The 18,623-nt window shown below is 44.2% G+C and overlaps 1 protein-coding gene across 1 annotated transcript in view; it reads left to right on the top strand.

Annotated features, from left to right (window-relative positions):
* LOC144827230 (uncharacterized) overlaps window positions 1–18,623 on the top strand; it is a 630,276-nt gene that overhangs the window by 80,138 nt on the left and 531,515 nt on the right. Inside the window, exon 2 of the mRNA XM_078685614.1 lies at window positions 13,650–13,743. Coding sequence (XP_078541740.1) covers window positions 13,650–13,743 — 94 coding nt within the window. The remainder of the gene's footprint in view (window positions 1–13,649; window positions 13,744–18,623) is intronic.

Below are 18,623 nucleotides of genomic sequence, written 5' to 3'. Positions count from 1 at the left end.
TTCAGATCCCCAACAATGAGCACCTTCGGGTAGTTAACTATCAGGGGCAATCTGTTCTTCTAACGAGAGTGGAAAGGTGGTCATGACAATTGTTTTCATTAAATTAATCTCGGGCAATAACCTCTCCGGAATACTGCTGAACATATTCAAAATATCCAGCACGGATGTATTTAATTATCTTGCCATAGAGAAAGTATGAACACATTGGTTACTTTTTGTGCTATTATTTGATGAAATAATGCTGAAGTAAAATTTGTAAACATTGTATAAGTCGTCTGACATCAGATCAGTTAATTAAATGGTTTCCAACAATTACGGTAATTAACACATTGTGCACTAGATTTTCACCTCCGCTGTATGAATGCACAGTGAGCGCTCAATCATAACTTCAAACGAGGAAACACACTGTGAATAATTAGAGCAGCAGGCCGATTATAAAAAAGATTGTGATTGGATAGGAGTTCATTCTGGGAATCTTAGGCCGTTCATCTACATTTACCCACTTTTGTTAGTTTTAGGGTGTATTTTGGGGTGTCGACCTTTTACTCACAGACGTCGTGCCATTGTGTTTCATGTAAATATCTGAACATTAGTTCACAACGAGATCCTTAGATGAGGGAGTAGCAAACCTTAAGTGGACACTGACCTGAGGGACGCTGATAATGCACTTAGCCTCCTACCTAGGTAAAAGGAGGCCGTTTGCAGAAAGAGCGGGAGTGACCGAAAATGTCCAGTGGGCACGAGGGAAGCAGCATGGCCCAAAACAAGCTATGTATTGTATTGTAATTGCATTTATATAGTGCTTACTACCCCAGACGAGGCGTCAAAGCACTTTTTCGGTGAGTAGCACGCTACTCCAGGACCCATAGAGGATTAGTGATAAATTAGTATAGGGAAACATGCAAGTACATTTTAAGTGGTGAATAGGTTAGTTAGTTACTTGGATTCGGAAGCATAGAAGAGGCAAGAAAAAAAAAGTTTTTTATTTATATAGCGCTTGTTACCCTTGATGGGTTGTTGAAGCACGCTACTCCAGAAACCCAAAAAGGATTAGTGCTGAATTAGTATGGTGAAACATGTAAGTAATTTGAGTGGTGGATATTAGTCAGTTATTTGGAGTGAGAAGGATAGCAGAGGGATAAAAGGGGAAGAAAGGTTTGCATTCATGTAGCACCTGTTACACCTAATGGGTGTTGAAGCGCTTTTCTGGGGAGTGGGACGCTACTCCAGAACCCATAAAGGATTAGTGTTGAAAAGTAGTATAGTGAAATATGAAGTAATTTGAGTGGTGGATATGTTATTCAGTTATTTGGATAGAGAAGGGTAGGTTGCGGGATAGAAGAGGGAAAGAGGTTTGTATTTATATAGCGCTTGCTGCCCTTGATGGGATTTTGAAGTGCTTTATTGGCAAGTAGCACGTATATATAGATTGAGGAAACAGATCGGGGGTATGTGGCAAAGCAATTATGCGAATGTGGACTGACCAATAAAGCATGCAATAGACTTATAAAAGATATGGAAATAAAAACGGTGGTCCTGCCCTTTTAATGTTCTAAGCCAATGAACGGCACCCCCATAACTGCAACGTCTTTGGTCCTGAGAACCACTACCCTTGTCCCTGCCACACCTATCCCTACTGTGGCTGCAACGCTTTCGTTCACAGCTCCTAGAGCAACTGTGACTTTGTTTCCTGTGACTGTTCTCCTTGTCACGTTCTTGTTTGTTTTCATTGTTTGAGATGAGTAAAAGGGAGGTGAAGGGGAAAGAGTCAGAGGGAAGGGTTTAGAAAGGCTTGTTTCTGAGCTCTAAATAGTAAAAGAGGTTTGAGATGATGCAAGGGGGGGGCAGAGGAGGGAGGAGTCTTGAATAGGGTATTTTGGGGATCAAAGTAGTAGAATGGGATTTGGGGTGAATCAGAGAGTGGTGGTAGTGGATATATTGAGAAATACAGGGTAGTTTATTGGAGATGCTGAATTAGAAGTATATTATTCTCGTCTAGTGCATAATTTGAATTCAGGTGTATCAAGGTGTAAAGGGGCACAATTACGTTGGGGAAGGCAGTGCCTGCCAGAGACAAAAAGGTGCTCATAATAGGTGGCCATCTAATCCTTGCCCTCACAGCAAACCACACAAAGCAATGGTCACATCATGTGTGCCAGTTCCAGTTGTAATTCTCCGTAAATAGGTGGGCAGAGCGGCACTCAAATTTAGTGTATATGTTTAAGCCATGCCCCTTTCTGGGACCCCTACTTTTTCTCAGCCCAATTAAAGCCCTTGAATTTATCTCACCTTGTACTCCTGGGCTGCCTATTGCATGGGAAGAACGGGTTGAGCCTTGTGAACCCTGGACTCTCAATAGATCATGAAATGGCTTCTTCCAAACTTTAAAGATGAAGGTTAAGTTGTGACAGTCTGAGACAAACTGTAATAACTCGTGCCTTCTAATAATTTCATTTTATTTGGTTCAGTTTGTTTAGTAGGGGTTACTGAAGAAGGATTTCGGTTGTCATTTGCTATTGTAAGCAATTCATCGTTTGTATTCAACTGGGTCATCTCTCTAATGTATTCTTTGCCAAAACATATGGCCATTGTCACTGAAAGCTACAATGGTTTGTGACTGAATTTTTTTTAATGAATTCAAATATACCTTTATGTAAGGGCCGTTTACCACTTGTCTTTTTCAAATTTGGGGATCAATAGGCTTTTGACATAATGCGATTTGCAAAATATGATTGTTGAGAAAATAAGGCAGTCTATTTATTCTGTGCCAGCTTCATATACATTTTCTGAGAAGCCTAACCCACGGAGATATAAGCCATACAATATAAGAAACTTCAAAAACTAGAGAACTGCAAATACTCTTCACCACAATTATCACCTGTTAGACCTGGCATCTTTGGCGTGGTTTCCCCTGTCTTTTTGCCTCTACCTCCTGTATTTTTTTACGCTGTGCTGGATTTCGTTTTCTGCTGGTATAGATGCTTTGGGCACTTTGCCACTGCTGATCAGTGTCAAATTGCAAGTGCTCCCTGTGTAAATTATGATTGTAATTGGTTATCCATGATTGGCATATGTGTCTCACCAAGAAGTCCCTAGTAAAGTGCACTAAGTGTGCCAGGGATGGTGATACAAATGCTACTAGTGGGCCTGCAGCACTGATTGTGCCACCCACATGGGTATCCCTAAAATGGTGTCTCAGGCCTGCCACCGCAGTGCCTGTGTGCAGTCTGTGAACTGCCATGTCCTCCTGGTCAGTGTCCCCACTGACCGGGCCTAACCCTTCCCTTTCTGTACACATTGGTCACCCCTATGGAAGGCCCAAGGCCCCCCCTTGGGCAGGGTGCAGTGTATGTGAAAGGTACAGCATGTACTATTGCAGGTGACATGCTCTGGTCGTGAATTACAGCCATTTTCGTTTTTCACTATTGTAAGGCTACCTTGCCCATAGGCTATCATGGGGAATGCTGGCTACAGTGGCTACCCGCATATCGCCCCAAAGAGGGCAAGGTAGGACATAAAATTTTGGTATCCCTGAACTCAGAATTTAATAACACATCTTTTAGGAAAGGTTGTTTTTAAATCCTGTGTTTGAGAACAGCACTTTTAGAAAGTTGCTGTTCTCTTTCTGTGTGCTTTGGCCTGTTTGTGAATTTTCCCTTCACTGAGCCCTGGCCTTCCCAAATTACCTATTTATCATCACCAATGTTGTCCAAAGTCCTAAAGTTAAACTAATTTCTAAAAACATACTGAGACTAAACTACTCAATTTAGCTGCAGTACTGCCAGCTTTAACCTCAAACTGATGACCACCAACAATGAATGGAAGTAACCAAAGTACCACAGTAAGAAAGTCCATCACCAAGCACCAGAATGCTCTTGTGTTATGGAAACCAAAATACATTCAGCATTTCTCACAACAGCCTGGCATGCAGTGCCATTTTGCACAGAATGAAGCACAAATATGGAGCTCACGCTCTACCAGCATGCACTCCAAAGTAAATAGACTAGCCTTCAGAAAATATTACAACAGAGTTATTCTGACCATGCTGGCTCTACCTATCAGCCTGGAAGCACATTGAGGCAATTTATGTGGCATATGATTTGCATTATCTCTCTCCCTCTTCTTTTATTAAAACAAGCTTGATGACCCTTCAAATTCTGTCCTCATTTTATTAGCTTAGCTTCTCCTTACCCTTAATTTGGTTACTACTTCTATGTTAATAGCAGTGCAATGAAAGTCATGCATTTAGTTCCTCCCAGTGGTTTCACAGGATTGCAAATATTACAATATCAGTCCTAGAAAGTCTTCTTCGCCCACACTCTCCCTATCTTTGGGTTAGAGTCTGCTTCCTACTGTAGTATCAATTTCTATGTATGGTTGTTTAGAATAGAGCAACAATTACATTGTGAGGTAAGACGTTGCACTTACAGCAAAGGCACTAACTGCCTCTTCAAAACATGGCAATTGTTCATTCAAACCTGTGGCGGCTTTGGAGGTAGGGTGCATCTTGCCTATGCGCCTGTGTATGTAATATGATATTTTTTTACAAAGGAAAAGGATTCTCATGCAAATGAGGGCACTTCTCATTGGGATCCTGCAAGCGCTAAATGTGCATAAGCACCATCCATATTCCAGGAAGGGCCGCACAAGTTTTCATGGCCCCTCCTGATATACAATAGTGCCCTCGGGGTGCACAAAGTGGGCAAATACTTAGGATGTGTCCTCACGGCACAACCTATAATACAACCCCAGGGGAGCAATGCTCTGTTCCACTATATTACAAGCTTCTCAGTCATATTTTGTTCCTGCACAACAGTATCTGAATGGCTTTAATCAAGCAAATGTCCTTTCAAGGCGTTTCTTTCAGCTGCATGCAGTGTGTACAAAGGTGAAGTACAATAGAAAGAAAACAAAATTAGATCACACAATACCAAATAATTAGCTTCAGAATTTCGTGTTCAATTTTTTTGCTATTTCTTTTTCTCACAAATCACACTAAATTACGCTGTCATAATGTGCCCTCGAGAAAATATTATGTTATGTTAATATGAGGTTCTTGCCTTTAAAAATCGCGTGTTAATGTTTTATATTCTACAGACGTCGAAGCTCAGTGGAAGAAAGGAAGGTGACTCTTGGACTTAACATATTTATTCTATTTTTATATTGCATGAAAGAATGGAATAAAGGTTTTCAGATCCAGACACAGTTATGACATTGACCTCTGTGACTCTGATGGAAAGTTTTGTAAGTGTTCCAGACTTTTGCATCCAGCTAGGGGGCAACATATTTTCTGCATAATTGTGAAAAAAACGGAAGATTTTAGTTTGTCTATGTTTGTCTAAGGTTGTATATTGAGTGTCAACCTAGCGACAAAACGTCAGAGCGCTCTACAGTAATGCCGGTTGGTTCAGCTGGAGGAACTTACATGAAGATAATGGTAGAGGAGAACGAAATTCGAATATAACCACCCCCTCATACATCAGGAGATAGCTGCACCTGATGGGCACAGAACAAGAAATAGTGGAATGCTCTTTAATGGCTGCCCTACATCAGGCCTAGTGAAACAAGCATTGGAAATGCAATAGGTCTCTGATTTATTTGCGTTTGAGCTAATGGCATTGTAAATGGCAATGTCTTTTCGCCATGTGTTATGGAGTGTATGCATGTGGTGTGTAGTGGAATTATGTGGGTTGGATTGGAATTGTAGCAATGGTGGCATGCTGCACTTTAGATGAATATGTTTAAAAGTAAAGTTTGCCATACTGCGATTGCTACAATAGTTAATTGTGGATGCGTTAACAATTGATGTGTGTACTGATCGCTGGTGGTGTGTGTGCCTGTAGAAAGTTTGCACTGATGGCTGGTGGTGTGTGTGCCTGATTGAAGCATGCACTGTCGGCTGGAGGTGTGTGTGCCTGGTGGAAGCGTGCACTGACAACTGGTGGTGTGTGTGCCTGGTGAAAGCGTGCACAGACAGCTGGTGGTGTGTGTGCCTGGTGAAAGTGTGCACTGACAGCTGCTGGTGTGTGTGCCTGGTGAAAGCATGTAATGGTGGCTGGTGTTGTGTGTGCCTGGTGAAAGCGTGCACTGACGGCTGGTGGTGTGTGTGTGTTGCTGGTGAAAGCGTGCAGTGATGGCTGGTGTTGTGTGTGCCTGTTGAAAGTGTGCTCCAATGGCTGGTGGTGTGTGTGTGTGCCTGGCGAAAGTGTGGTGGTGAGTATCTGGTGGTGAGTGTGTGGTGGTGAGTGTGTGGTGGTGAGGGTGTGTGTGTGTGTGGTGTTGTGTGTGTGTGGTGTTGTGTGTGTGTGGTGTTGTGTGTGTGGTGTTATGTGTGTGGTGTTGTGTGTGGTGGTGTGTGTGTGTGGTGTTGTGTGGTGTGTGTGTGTGGTGTTATGTGTGTGATCTTATGTAGTGTTATGTGTGTGGTGTTATGTGCCTGTGTGGTGGTGTGGTGTTGTGTTTTTGTGTGGTGGTATGGTGTTTTGTGTGGTGTTTGTGTGTGTGGTGTTTGTGTGTGTGGTGTTTGTGTGTGTGGTGTTGCGTGGTGTTGTGTGTGTGTTGTGCGTGTGTGGGGTGTGTGTGTGTGTGTGTGGTGTGTGTCTGTGTGGTGTTGTGTGATCTTCTGTGAGACACCGGGGTCTGTCGTCTGGAATGGAAGCTTTGGTCATTTGGGGGAGCATGGAAATGTTGCGCTCCTGTGAAAGAGCTGGCAGGTGATTGGGGTCCCCCTTAGAAGCCAAAGACTCTGAAAGCAGTGCCCCTGTCTTTAACACCACCAAACCAGTGTGCCTCAAGTAACATGTGCCAGGTCTTCTAGGTGCCTAGAACAACGTCCCAGTGAAAGCACTGGACTTCACTGGCACCAACGCACGTCATTTGTGCTCACCCTGCACACTCACACACTGCTCACCCTACACACTCACACACTGCTCACCCTACACACTCACACACTGCTGGCCCCGGACACTCACATACTGCTCACCCGGCATACTCACACACTGCTCACCCTGCACACTCACACACCCTACACACTCACACACTGCTCTCCCTGCACACTCACACAACGTTCGCACTGCTCACCCTACACGCTGCTCACCCTGCACACACACACTGCGCACCCTGCACACTCATACACTGCTCACCCTACACACTCACACACTGCTGGCCCTGGACACCCACACGCTGCTCACCCTGCATACTCACATGCTGCTCACCCAGCACACTAACATACTGCTCACCCTGCATACTCACAAACTGCTCACCCAGCACACTAACATACTGCTCACCCTACACACACACACACACACACTGCTCACCCTGCACACTCACACAATGCTCACCCTGCACGCTCACACACTGCTCACCCTGCACACTCACACACTGCTCACCCTGGACACTCACATAATGCTCACCCTACACACTCACACACTGCTCACCCTGCACACTCACACACTGCTCACCCTACACGCTCACACACTGCTCACCCTGCACGCTCACACACTGCTCACCCGGCATGCTCACACACTGTAACCCTACACACTCACACACTGCTCACCCTACACACTCACACACTGCTCACCCTACACACTCACACACTGCTCACCCGACACACTCACACACTGCTCACCCTACACACTCACACACTGCTCACCCTACACACTCACACAGTGCTCACCCTGCACACTCACACACTGCCTGCCCAGCTGCAGAAATAGAAAGAACCCAGCGTGAGTCTTCGGAGGACCGCTCACCGTTGTGAGAGCACGGTGGCCATAGCGAAACAGCAATTTTCCGAGACCGGCAGAAATTCTGCGGGAAACACAGCTTTGCCTTTATAATTTTAATACACGAAAATATGAGTCAGTCAGAGTTATAGCCTACTTGCGCTACCGAATAGTAAAGCCTACTTTTTACTTTTAAGCAAGTATTTGTCAGAACGCATTATACTACAAATTTATAAATAAACATATGCATTCTTACAAAACATCTACTTACACATTTTTATTACACATGCTCTTTTAACTAGAACATCCGACTGCTTTACATTAAACAAAAGCCACTCCAATATGGCGAGCGAGGATCCAGACCACTCTATGCAATAGAATGCGGAGAGTAGTCCAACCGTGGCCCATTTGACTAGTCTGTCATCCCGTACCCCGTGTGTGGAGACGGTGGAAAGAACAGAAGTACCGAAGAGACCTCACCGGCTAATCTGAATGGCGGAAGAAGGGGGGACCATTGCCTTTCCCAGGGACATTCTTCAGAGCAACAAAAGGAGATGCAGGAGCTGCTGAGGAGATGTGAGGAGGCCGTTGCTTAGTGGCTTCTGGGGGAGATGCTGATACTAGCGGCAGAAAAAAGGGAGGGAAGCAGAACTCTCCTGCTCCGCAAAAAACTACTGTCATCACTCTCAGCAGCCCTCTCATATAAGCGGCACTTCAACCAAATAAATAGAGTGAGTTCAGAAATATTGAAGATACAAACATCTTCGTTTATTTCCTCTTTCTGTTTTGTGAGCAGTTTACTGTAGCTCAGAGCTATTTCAAGAAAGGCTGACATTCAATATCTAACAAGTGCTTTTTGCATTAGCAACAAAAAAGTGGATCCTGTTAGGTTGAGTAGAAATATTAAATGTTCAACGCTCCGTGAGCTAACGTGCCCTGTTTGTACTTTGACAATTACGGTTGGATGTTATTTAAAAGCTACCTTTATAGCGTCCTATCATTCACCCAGACCTAGGAGCCTAGCACTGAACATTGACATATAGTGACAGCCTCCAAGTTTGCTCCAGATATAAGGAAAACCCTAGCTATTCGCTGAAAAATGTGTCAGTGTTTGCAGGCTGGATTTATTGGAAGTGTCTGACCCCTCTTTCCCAATCCCTCAAACAGTCTCTCACAACACACCATTGACTGGGCCCTAAATATAGGAAAGTAGACAGCTCGTGTACCATTTGTTCTTAAGGGGAAAGGTCTAAGATTGGAATGGATGATTATGGAACTGAACATGAAATGAAGATAATCGTTCCAGAACTTAAAAAATGTTCTTCAAGTCCTGTAAGAGATATGGGAGGGCATTAGTAGAGATGCTGGAGTATGTAGTGACAGACAGAGGTGTTTACAGTTATCCAGAAGGACAGTCACGAAGAATAAAGCGAGTGATAAGGTGAGGCCTTCATGTTAGGACGGGACATGAAAATGTGAAATGCAGTGCTTAATTTGAGCCAGTGGTTGCAACGTTGGCCCACGGTACTCATTTATGGGGATTAGCACTTATTTATTCTCATAAGACATTGACTAAGAGCAAGAGAGGAAAAACCAAACACAGGGGAAAGTATGAGGAAGAGAAAGACGGAAAAATCATCACCAAGAGAGAAATATAGGAACCTGCAAGAAAGAGAGAGAAATGGGGCAAGGAGTGTCTGGCAGTGGATATGCATTTGCCGTTGCGATATTTAATAGCACCGGCCACAATCATGTGAGCAGAGCTTTGGGAATTAGCACTCATCCTTTTACAAATTAGGCACTGGAGGAATGTACACGAGCTTACACACCCTGCAATTATTTGAAACAAATAATGGAAAAGTTAATATCCAAAGGGAAAAATCATCCTTCTTAACCAGAGAGTCATCTACACAGTTGTCAAACACACCCTTTTACAAATTATCTCTGAATAATAGAATCAGGGTACCACCTAGTGCTAACTGACAGACCTGTAAAATCTATGCAGAGCTGCATCAGTCTTGTGATAAAGAAGACAGGCATCTTTCTGGACTCTAAGTGGAGAAGTATGGCTCACTGGTTAGAGCGGCAGACTCTGAATCAGCGATCAGGCCCGGGACCAGGGTTCAAGTCCCGACGCGGCAGGGTCTTGGGCTCAATGTCCGCGGACTCGATAATTCTCGCCTCGGCGCCTACTCTAATCATGGGTCCCACGCTGCAACTCTGGGCAATAGTTTGCTTAATCTCCACAATGGCCCCTACAACACTGGGATGCCTGGCTTCACCTTGGGGGTGCCCAGGAGGGGCATCTCACATGGAGAGCCAGGAAGGGTTCCACAGTGTTATCCAGCGCCGTGACGCCCCGTTGGGGCAGCTGTGCGCTTTACAAAATACACTACATAAGTCAGAACAATTCCTTGATCAACTCCTGCCGATATGTATTAGGATGCTACTGCTAGCCTTGAAGAGTGACCAGTCTCCATAAAAAAGTGCCCATCCTTGAGCTGAAAGAGCCTGTCTGGTGAATGATCTCACAGCAGAAATCACAACGAAAGATTACTTCATCTCATAAAGGAACACTCTAGAATGCCTATTGTTGGTTACTGTTAGAGATTATGGAATAGGGAAAGAGAATTATTTTTCACTACACTGAATAGGCCCTTTAAAGTTTAGATTGTGGAACCTACAATGAGAATGGTACACAATGTAACAGTTTATTCAGCAAAGAAGCCTCTCCTCAGTCCAAGAGCCTATTTTGGTAAAAAAACATCTGAGCGTTGATGATGAAAACAATGCAACAGACTGGTCACTAATTATATATGCACAGCTAGATAACATCTCAGAGCACAGAAGTGCCTAGAGGTGATATGTGTTCTGATCTACTCTTCCTGAACAACTGTTGCCTGGATCTCTTTTTTATCATAACTGCACTTCATGGCGGGTGCATTACAGCCTGCATGGAGAACATGCCCAGGACCTATTCCCTGGCTGAGTGCCAATCCAAGGCGCTCAGACCAATCACAACACTGCATTGCTGCATTGTGGTTGGCTATCAGGAGCCTGGTGCTTCCTGCTGCAGGACCGGAGCAGAAAGAAGAATATGGAGGAAAGGCGGCTGCCGGCCGTACATCAAAGGTATGTGGTTTTTAACGTTTTTTTCGCCCCCTGCCCCCCCCACACGAGTCTGGTAGCAGCTGCTACTGCCTATAAGACTCATTTTCTCTCAGCCAAGTAGAGGCCACTATACACAACAGATTGTTCAGTAATGTCATCTAGTGCTTGCATACTGTCGAGGGTCATACTGAGGGCCTCTTTTAACAGAAGGAAGTCCTTCTAGGGAGATAAAAGAGAGGGAATGGGTTGATCTAAGTAGGGGCGTAGCTTGGTCAGTAAGATTGGGGGTTGTGAGCTTCAGATATTCCAAACAATGGCGCTTGCATATAATGTTATAATACATTATAGGACAAGGAGGGTGCATGAGAGGGGCCTCATGGGCAGTGTAAAGGGAGAGGAATTCGGATTAGTAGGAGTACTAACTGAGAGAAAACACAACGTTTTGTAAAATAACCAACATTTTTGAGGGCTTTAAAGAAAAAAGAAAGTGTATTCTGTTTTTATCAGTGTTAATGTAAAAATTCCACATGAAATCCGACAGACAGCTCTCATACCCGACTGAAGGCACCTGAACCCTACTATTTATCAGAACAAACATGCCCTTCTGTTGCTTTAGAGGGTACCCATGGGTGGGGGGGAGGGACTTGGTCCTCATCAGGGTCAACAAATCACCTTCTAGCGTGTACTCCCTGAAGCACAATGATCAGTCTGCACATATTGACAGCCTGAATGGGGCAACGTTTCAGCTTTTCTGCACAGACCAACGTCACGTACATGAACACTTTGTAGAAGCAAGTTGAACTGAATCACCAAAACTGTGTCATGGCAGGGCTTTAAGTGGGCTGGGTCCTGCTGGCAGTTCTAAAAAGCAGCTGCTGATACGGGTCCCTATCGGGCTCTTCATTTTTGCCCTCACCATCAGGGTGAAAAAAAATCAACTCTGCAGCAGTACCACCCTTTACTGCCTGTGATGTAACTTCAAAAAGACTTGGTATAGTTCTTTCGGAGTCTCATCATTTCAGAACTTCAATATTCTATGCAACGAAGCCACAGTTGTAGCTTTTTTTATGCAACTAACTACCACTGACAAAGACAATAGTCCTGGCTTGTTGTAGGTATAATGTTACTTGTTGCATTATATATCTGGAGACGACATAAACAGCAAAATACCTGTAGAGCGGCACACTTTAAGCACATATTTGTAGCTTACTTTTTTAGCCACACCCTTAACCGCATTGCCCACGCCCCGATCAGAGACCCCCCTAGTTTTTTCATCCCACTTAAAGCCCTGTACCATGTTGACTCCATATAAAATGTACTCTGAGAACTCCTAGCCTCGAGCTTGTTGCCTCTGTGTCATCACCAAACCACGGCTTCCTCCTCTGCGTATCTGGGTGCTTGTGCTAACCCTCGTATTCACATTTGAGAGGCCCATTAAGAAACACCGCACTGACCCCATTGCAGCCCACCGAAAATGGTTTGTGCCACGCAAGCCGCAGGCCCATTGATGTTGGAGACCACGGGACACAGCGCCTTCTCAGACCATATCCGCCAGCGCTCATTTCGCAGCAGTAATTTCGCCCATCTGGTTCCCATTACACTCTGTGCGCCATGATGAACTGCTAGTGACAATGCACATGGCTTCCCAGAGTGCACCGCTTCCCTTGCGCCCATGTTACTGCGGGAATACAACTGGCGTATTGAACAGCAGGCCCGAGGATTAATATGTGCCTGGATTAATCGTGCCATCTGGGCTCTACACCCGATGCCTCTCACTTTTAGCTCTGCGATTTTCTTTTCTTCTCCAGCTGTGGAATGTTGAACGCTGCTCACATTGTCGGACAAATAGTTTCTATGATCCATTTTTTTTTTGTTGCCAAACAAAACCTGAATTAACAACTGCCTTACAATGTCCAGCTTGCTCTGCAGTACAAGCCCTCAACTGTTCTCTGCAGCTTTTTCAAAAAACGACACATAATACCAGGAGATGTATATAAAGTGAACCGCGTCAATTTAAAGAAAAATAAAGTGAAATATTATCCTAAACCTAGGCATTTTATTAAGTTTTCGATTACAGCGCTGCAGTGTCTCTGTGCTCGGCTCTGGCCTGCGGGTGGAAGGTTGCCTGCCTTGAAAACAAGCGATCTCAATAGCGATTCTCTTGTAAAAAAAAAAAACGCCCGCGAGTGGTGCGCGCGCATGCGCCACTGCGAGAATATATCTTCAATTATCGCGGCCGTGTCTGCCCGCGATAATTGAAGATATATGGCCTTTGGTGCGCATAACAGACACCAATAGGCCATTGGCGGAGCTACGCGACCGCCCATGGCCTATTGCGTGTTCTGTTTTACAAGTACACGCACGCAAAGGCCAATCAAAATGGACCTAGGAAATAACACGCACAAGCAGCGTGGAATTCCTAGGTCCATTTTCAAAACCCCTAGAAAAGGACTCTGGCTGTGCGACACTGCTGCGCAGTGTACGCTAGACCCCAGACCTAAAAAGAGTGTAACCAAACACGTTGATAGGCAGAAAAGTCAAAATGTATGATGTTTAGCAGAGGTTCGAGGGTATGGGCTATCACTACAAATCTAGGGAATTAGGGATACATGCAAATCTTTGCCAACTCCTTCACCAGTGTTTCAGAGAGTGGACCCATGCCTTTTCTCAGAATGTTTTAACTTTCCTTTGTTTATTCTTGACATGGAGCAGTTTGTTGGCTTGGTGATTAAGAGGTTGTAATAAATGATCTTCTGTTGTTAACAGCCATACTGTGCAAAAACAACTAACTTGCATATATTATTTTCTACACAGACACTTGCAGGAAAATAAAGATTTCCTAACTAAAGAGATCAAGAAAGTAAAATCAGACTTTGAAGAGTTGAAAATTGAAAATGAACAATTAAAGGTAAATACGTCACTCCACTATTATTTATGTGCATGGCTTAAACAAGTAATGGAGGAGGGATCACAACATTATTATATAATCCATTTTTTTGTTATAGTTTCTATAGTCAGGACCACTGGAATTATGCGGCAGTGGAGGACCAAATTACGTGGCAGGGTTGACTAGATTATGCAGCAAGAAAAGTCAAATTATGCAGCATGATGCGGCACAGTTTTAGATACTATGACTTCATTATTTTGTCATTTTTACTCTTGTTAACACTGCCTGGGCATTGATTGCACCTCATTTAATACCCAAATATAGCAATAAGCAATAGAAAAATAAACAGTTAACATTTGCAAAGGGCCTTTCACTGCTCGGTGACACGTGCAGCAGCGTTTTTAGTGATTTTTTAACCGTTTGAGCTAGAAATTAAATGTATTTTTGGTAAAATCCACAGCTAATGCAGCAGAGGATAAATTATGTGGCAAATGCAGCAAATCTAGAATTATGCAAAAAAAACGGTGGCCACACAGTCGCATAATTCCAGTGGCCCTTTCTGCAGTGCGCCCAAAGCCATAAGGGTATGTGAGAGCACACCAATTGTAATACATCTCATTGTATATATCTGCTACGGTGCCCTTGTGGACTTCAATATGTGGGCATGACCACCCGCCCCATTAAGACCCGCATCTCCGAGCACAGGAGCAACTTCCGTTGCAATAAAACCAATACCAAAATGTGAAGACACTTCGTGGAAAAGAACCACACGGCTGACTCAATATCGTGGCTAGTATTGGAAGCCACTGCTGATAAATCCAAGCATAACCTGTTCCTGAAGGAACAGAGGTGGGTTCACCGATTAGCAACAGATAGCCAGGGGTTAAATGAAGACATCCCATGGAGCGCACTCTGATGACTGTGTCTAGTTCCATCCTGGATGAACTCCCTTGAATTAACGCTACTAGTAATGTTGGTATTTTACTGGACCGATACGATATCTCTCGAGTACTTTTAGGCACCTTGCTGGTCTGGGCAGCGTAAACATTTACTCCAATCTGCAATGGCCGCGCCATCCACAACCTTTGTCACATGACATTCTGGTTTCCGGTTGAGAACACCGCCAAGCCCCCTTCCTTCCCTTTATCTCAATGGCCGCCGAGATGGTTCCTCACTATCCGGGCCCAGCGGTGAGGGGTAGGCCAGAAGGAACGGACACAGGCGGTGGAAGTAAGTGCCTCTGAATACAGTTCAGTGGGAAGGCCTTTTTCACGCTCTTTTGGATACTTTAGACTTAACCCCATGCGCGCTGCGCGTTTTCACGCTGTGCGCCGAGAACCGCGAAATCCCGCGGTTCATGACGAGCTCAGCTCGTCATGAGCGTACGAGAGGTGTACCTCATGACGAGCTGAGCTCGTCATCAGCGTGGAAGGGGTTAAAGCATGTTTCCTGACTCATACTCCGAGTTTTTACTTGTTTCTACCTTTCCTCAGCCTTAGCTATGCGGCTTCACCCCTGATGTCTGACCCGCTGGGCACTGTTGACACTTGTAATCTCTGACTATTAGGTGAGTTTAAGCCCTCTGATCTCAAATTATAGTCAAGAGCTCTGCTCTGCATGAATGCTGCTGCTTGCAAATGTTTTTAATTTAATTTTAATCTTCACTTAGTGCTGTTTAGATACTCATGTCACAAATGTACCCTGCTGGTCTAATTCACATACCAGCGGCACCCCTACGAGTATACTATCATGCATTTTGCACTCACGGTCACTTCGATGAATGCATTTTGTCACTTACCTGTAGTAACGGCCCTCCCCTTTTTGTCTCCCAATGTAGGCAAGAACAGGTGTACAACAGGTAGTACAAATGTGTGTACTTTGTAAAACGGACACTTATATAGGTCATGTTGTGTAGACAGTAGTACTGCATCGTTTTAGGTCCTGAAGAATCGCATGTGAATGCACATCCAGCGAGAAACATGTTGACCACCTCTCTTGCACTTTAGTACTGTCTCGTTCGTGGAAACCTAAGTTCCAGCGAGTACAGACTAACCTTGTTTTTAATTGAAGCAAAGGACCACCTGAATAAAAGTTCTTTCCGGTACCTTTTGCTTCATTTTACCTTCACTTACACCGTCTACACTCTCCTGGCCCCACACCCCCACTTCACCAATAGGCAGTTGGATAAAAAGATCTCCGCCAAAGAGCCCCTCTTTGAGGTGTTGCCCGTTGGGGATTGCACTGCCTACCCAACGAGGAGCATTGCCTATGATGAAGCATGACACTCGCAAGGGTGTGTGAGGCCATTATATCCAACACAATGGATACCCAGGGGTAGTTCTCCACTGAGCACTTTTCCCCTCCCCAGTTCCCTAGTGACCCTCTGACCTTACCAGGAACAGCCCAGTCTCTTTTTGTTTGTTCTATTACCTTGGGCCTCGACTGTGGCTGGACCTTCCGCTCACCTCCTGAGTGGTAATCTGAGCCCTCTGGGTCTCAATGATCCTCACTCCCCCCTCCTTTTTGCTGACAGAGCTGAGAAGGTGACAGGGAGTGACAGTTGACAAACCGAAAACACAGTTCATTTGGAGAACACTGTATGGTCAGGTAGGAAGTAGGTAACAAGTGAATTATACGTAAGGAACATTCTTTGCAGGATCTGAGAAGGTGGGAATATCAAAAAACAAAAGAGAGGAAACAATAGTTAACGGAGCCTTCACCGAGCAAAAGAAGGAATGAGGCAGAAGAACTGTCAGCGAATGGATTATTTAACAGGCAGCAAGGGCAAGCATTGATTAAGGCACTTGGTTTAGCGCTATGAAGGACAGACGCTCTTGCAGCAAAAGTGAGCAAGAGTAGGGATAATAAAGCAGGCAGGGCATCTTGCAGGGGACAAATAGTTAAAATTCAGCATAAAAAATTAGGGAGGGGAAGTCCAAAGGCCATCGGCTTGAGATGGAAAAGGCTGCAGTAGAGTGTACTACAGTGGCAGGTAAGCCATTCTACAGGAGAGAACAATGGAGAGGGGAGGGAATAGAATCCAACAAGTCACATATAAGTTACCACTATTCTTTGTCGCAACAGCATAACAGATTCGTTATGTCACAGAGTAGAGCAGAACACTAATAAGAACTGGCCGAGTGGTAATTATGAAAATTGTAGACATTTACCCATAATGCTCCAGGTCACTTGCAAGAGGTTGGTGACATGGAGATGGAGAAGAGGATGGGATGATAGACATCTATGAGTGCTGAGAAACTGTTCTTGAATGTTCCCTTTAGGAGAGTTCAAGCCATTACCGTACATGATACTTGATTCCTGCTTCCATCTGACACTCCTGGGCCACAAATTGTAGGACCTTTCAAAAATAGAGACTTTCACAATAGCCTATTTTCTATGCACTGTTTTTAATTAATAAAGCCAAAGAAGTCTTACAGGGCGATTTGTAGAAAATCTCACTGCTCTCACCAAGGAAATTGATGTGAAATGAATTCAAATTAATTTGCATATAGAAGGACTTACCATTGCCATCAGTTCTGACAGGTCTTACTAAGCATATAGCTTTCAGACGTGGAATAGTGAATTCACGATTACAGTTTTACTGTCCCTAGAGACCCTTCATTTCTCTAAGATACAGCTCAGGAAATAATCTTGTTTTCATTCCCTTTGGGGCTAGGACACCTCCATTCTCCCAAGCAAACCCTTATGGGTTCTCTTACCTGATCCAGTGTATTCTAGGATTTGTTCACTTAAAATAGGGTGACGACAATAAATCAGTGAGGCAAGAGCGGGGTCACGTGACCCAGTGAGAAGGACTTATCCTTTACTAACATAAAAAATTACACGTATGTCCCAGTGGGAAAAACAACGGCAAGTTTTAAGGCAGGCCCCCATCCTGACCTCGGATGTAGGCTCCCATCTGTGCCATAATCCACTGATTTGAATAAGAGGGCCTATTTTTATGATCCGCCATTGATCCCCCCTACGCTCCTCAGCAGCAGGAGTCCATTTGGTTCAGATTCTCTCTGAACATTTCGATGGTTGCAGAAATGGTGCATAATCAGAGAGGCTCGGACATTCATTGTATACGCTTAGCTCTGAGGCCAGGGAAGCCCTTTTTATATCACAGGAATGTATTAGCTTGTAACATAGGATACATGTATTTTAACTTAAGAGTAGTTCAGATTGGATATGCAAGAGATGATATGTGCTGCTTAGAATTGCTGACTGTGAAAAGTAGTAATCAAAGACAAGGATGTATTTACACAGTACGCCGAGCAGGAACCAAGCTTAGATAAACTGATACAGAAAAAAACAGTGGTTGACTACGGACTTATTAAATCATAATTTAAACGTTGGATATCTGAAAATTTCACCCAATAAAAGGAACAAATCATGTGAACATAATATTCAACGAACTATAAACAAATTGTCATTTATTAGCATGTGTTGTATAGTGGCATTTAGGTGCTCCAAAAACTGTTCATGCAGAACAACACATGTGAAGAATTGCTGTTTATATAAAATGGAAGCAACTGATAACTCGATGCAAGGAAGTATAAAGCAAGACGTCATGAATTTAATGGTTTTCTAGTCAATGGCTTTTCAAATCCTATATTAAGTGGGAGATAACCATCAGGACTGGGGAACAGTGCAGAGCACAGAGGTCTGAAAAATGAATCTGGGTAAGGAGGTCTGCAGGGTAAGTCTCAGGAGTCAAAGTGGTTTCTAATGCAGGCCCCCGAGGACCACTAAATCGGGGTTTGTATTCACAGTTGACAACAGACCAAGGACTTGTAAATTATTAAGAGGCTCATTGGGGTAAATGAGATAAATTCTAGAAAGGCTGCTGGTGAAGTACTGGTGAATCAGTTTAGGGAAGGAATCACCAAGAAGTTCAG

This window comes from Lissotriton helveticus, chromosome 4_1, assembly GCF_964261635.1.
Source record: "Lissotriton helveticus chromosome 4_1, aLisHel1.1, whole genome shotgun sequence".
Classification (NCBI taxonomy): domain Eukaryota; kingdom Metazoa; phylum Chordata; class Amphibia; order Caudata; family Salamandridae; genus Lissotriton; species Lissotriton helveticus.
The sequence above is the reverse complement of the archived record's forward strand: the minus strand, read 5'-3'. Positions and strand labels throughout refer to the sequence as shown.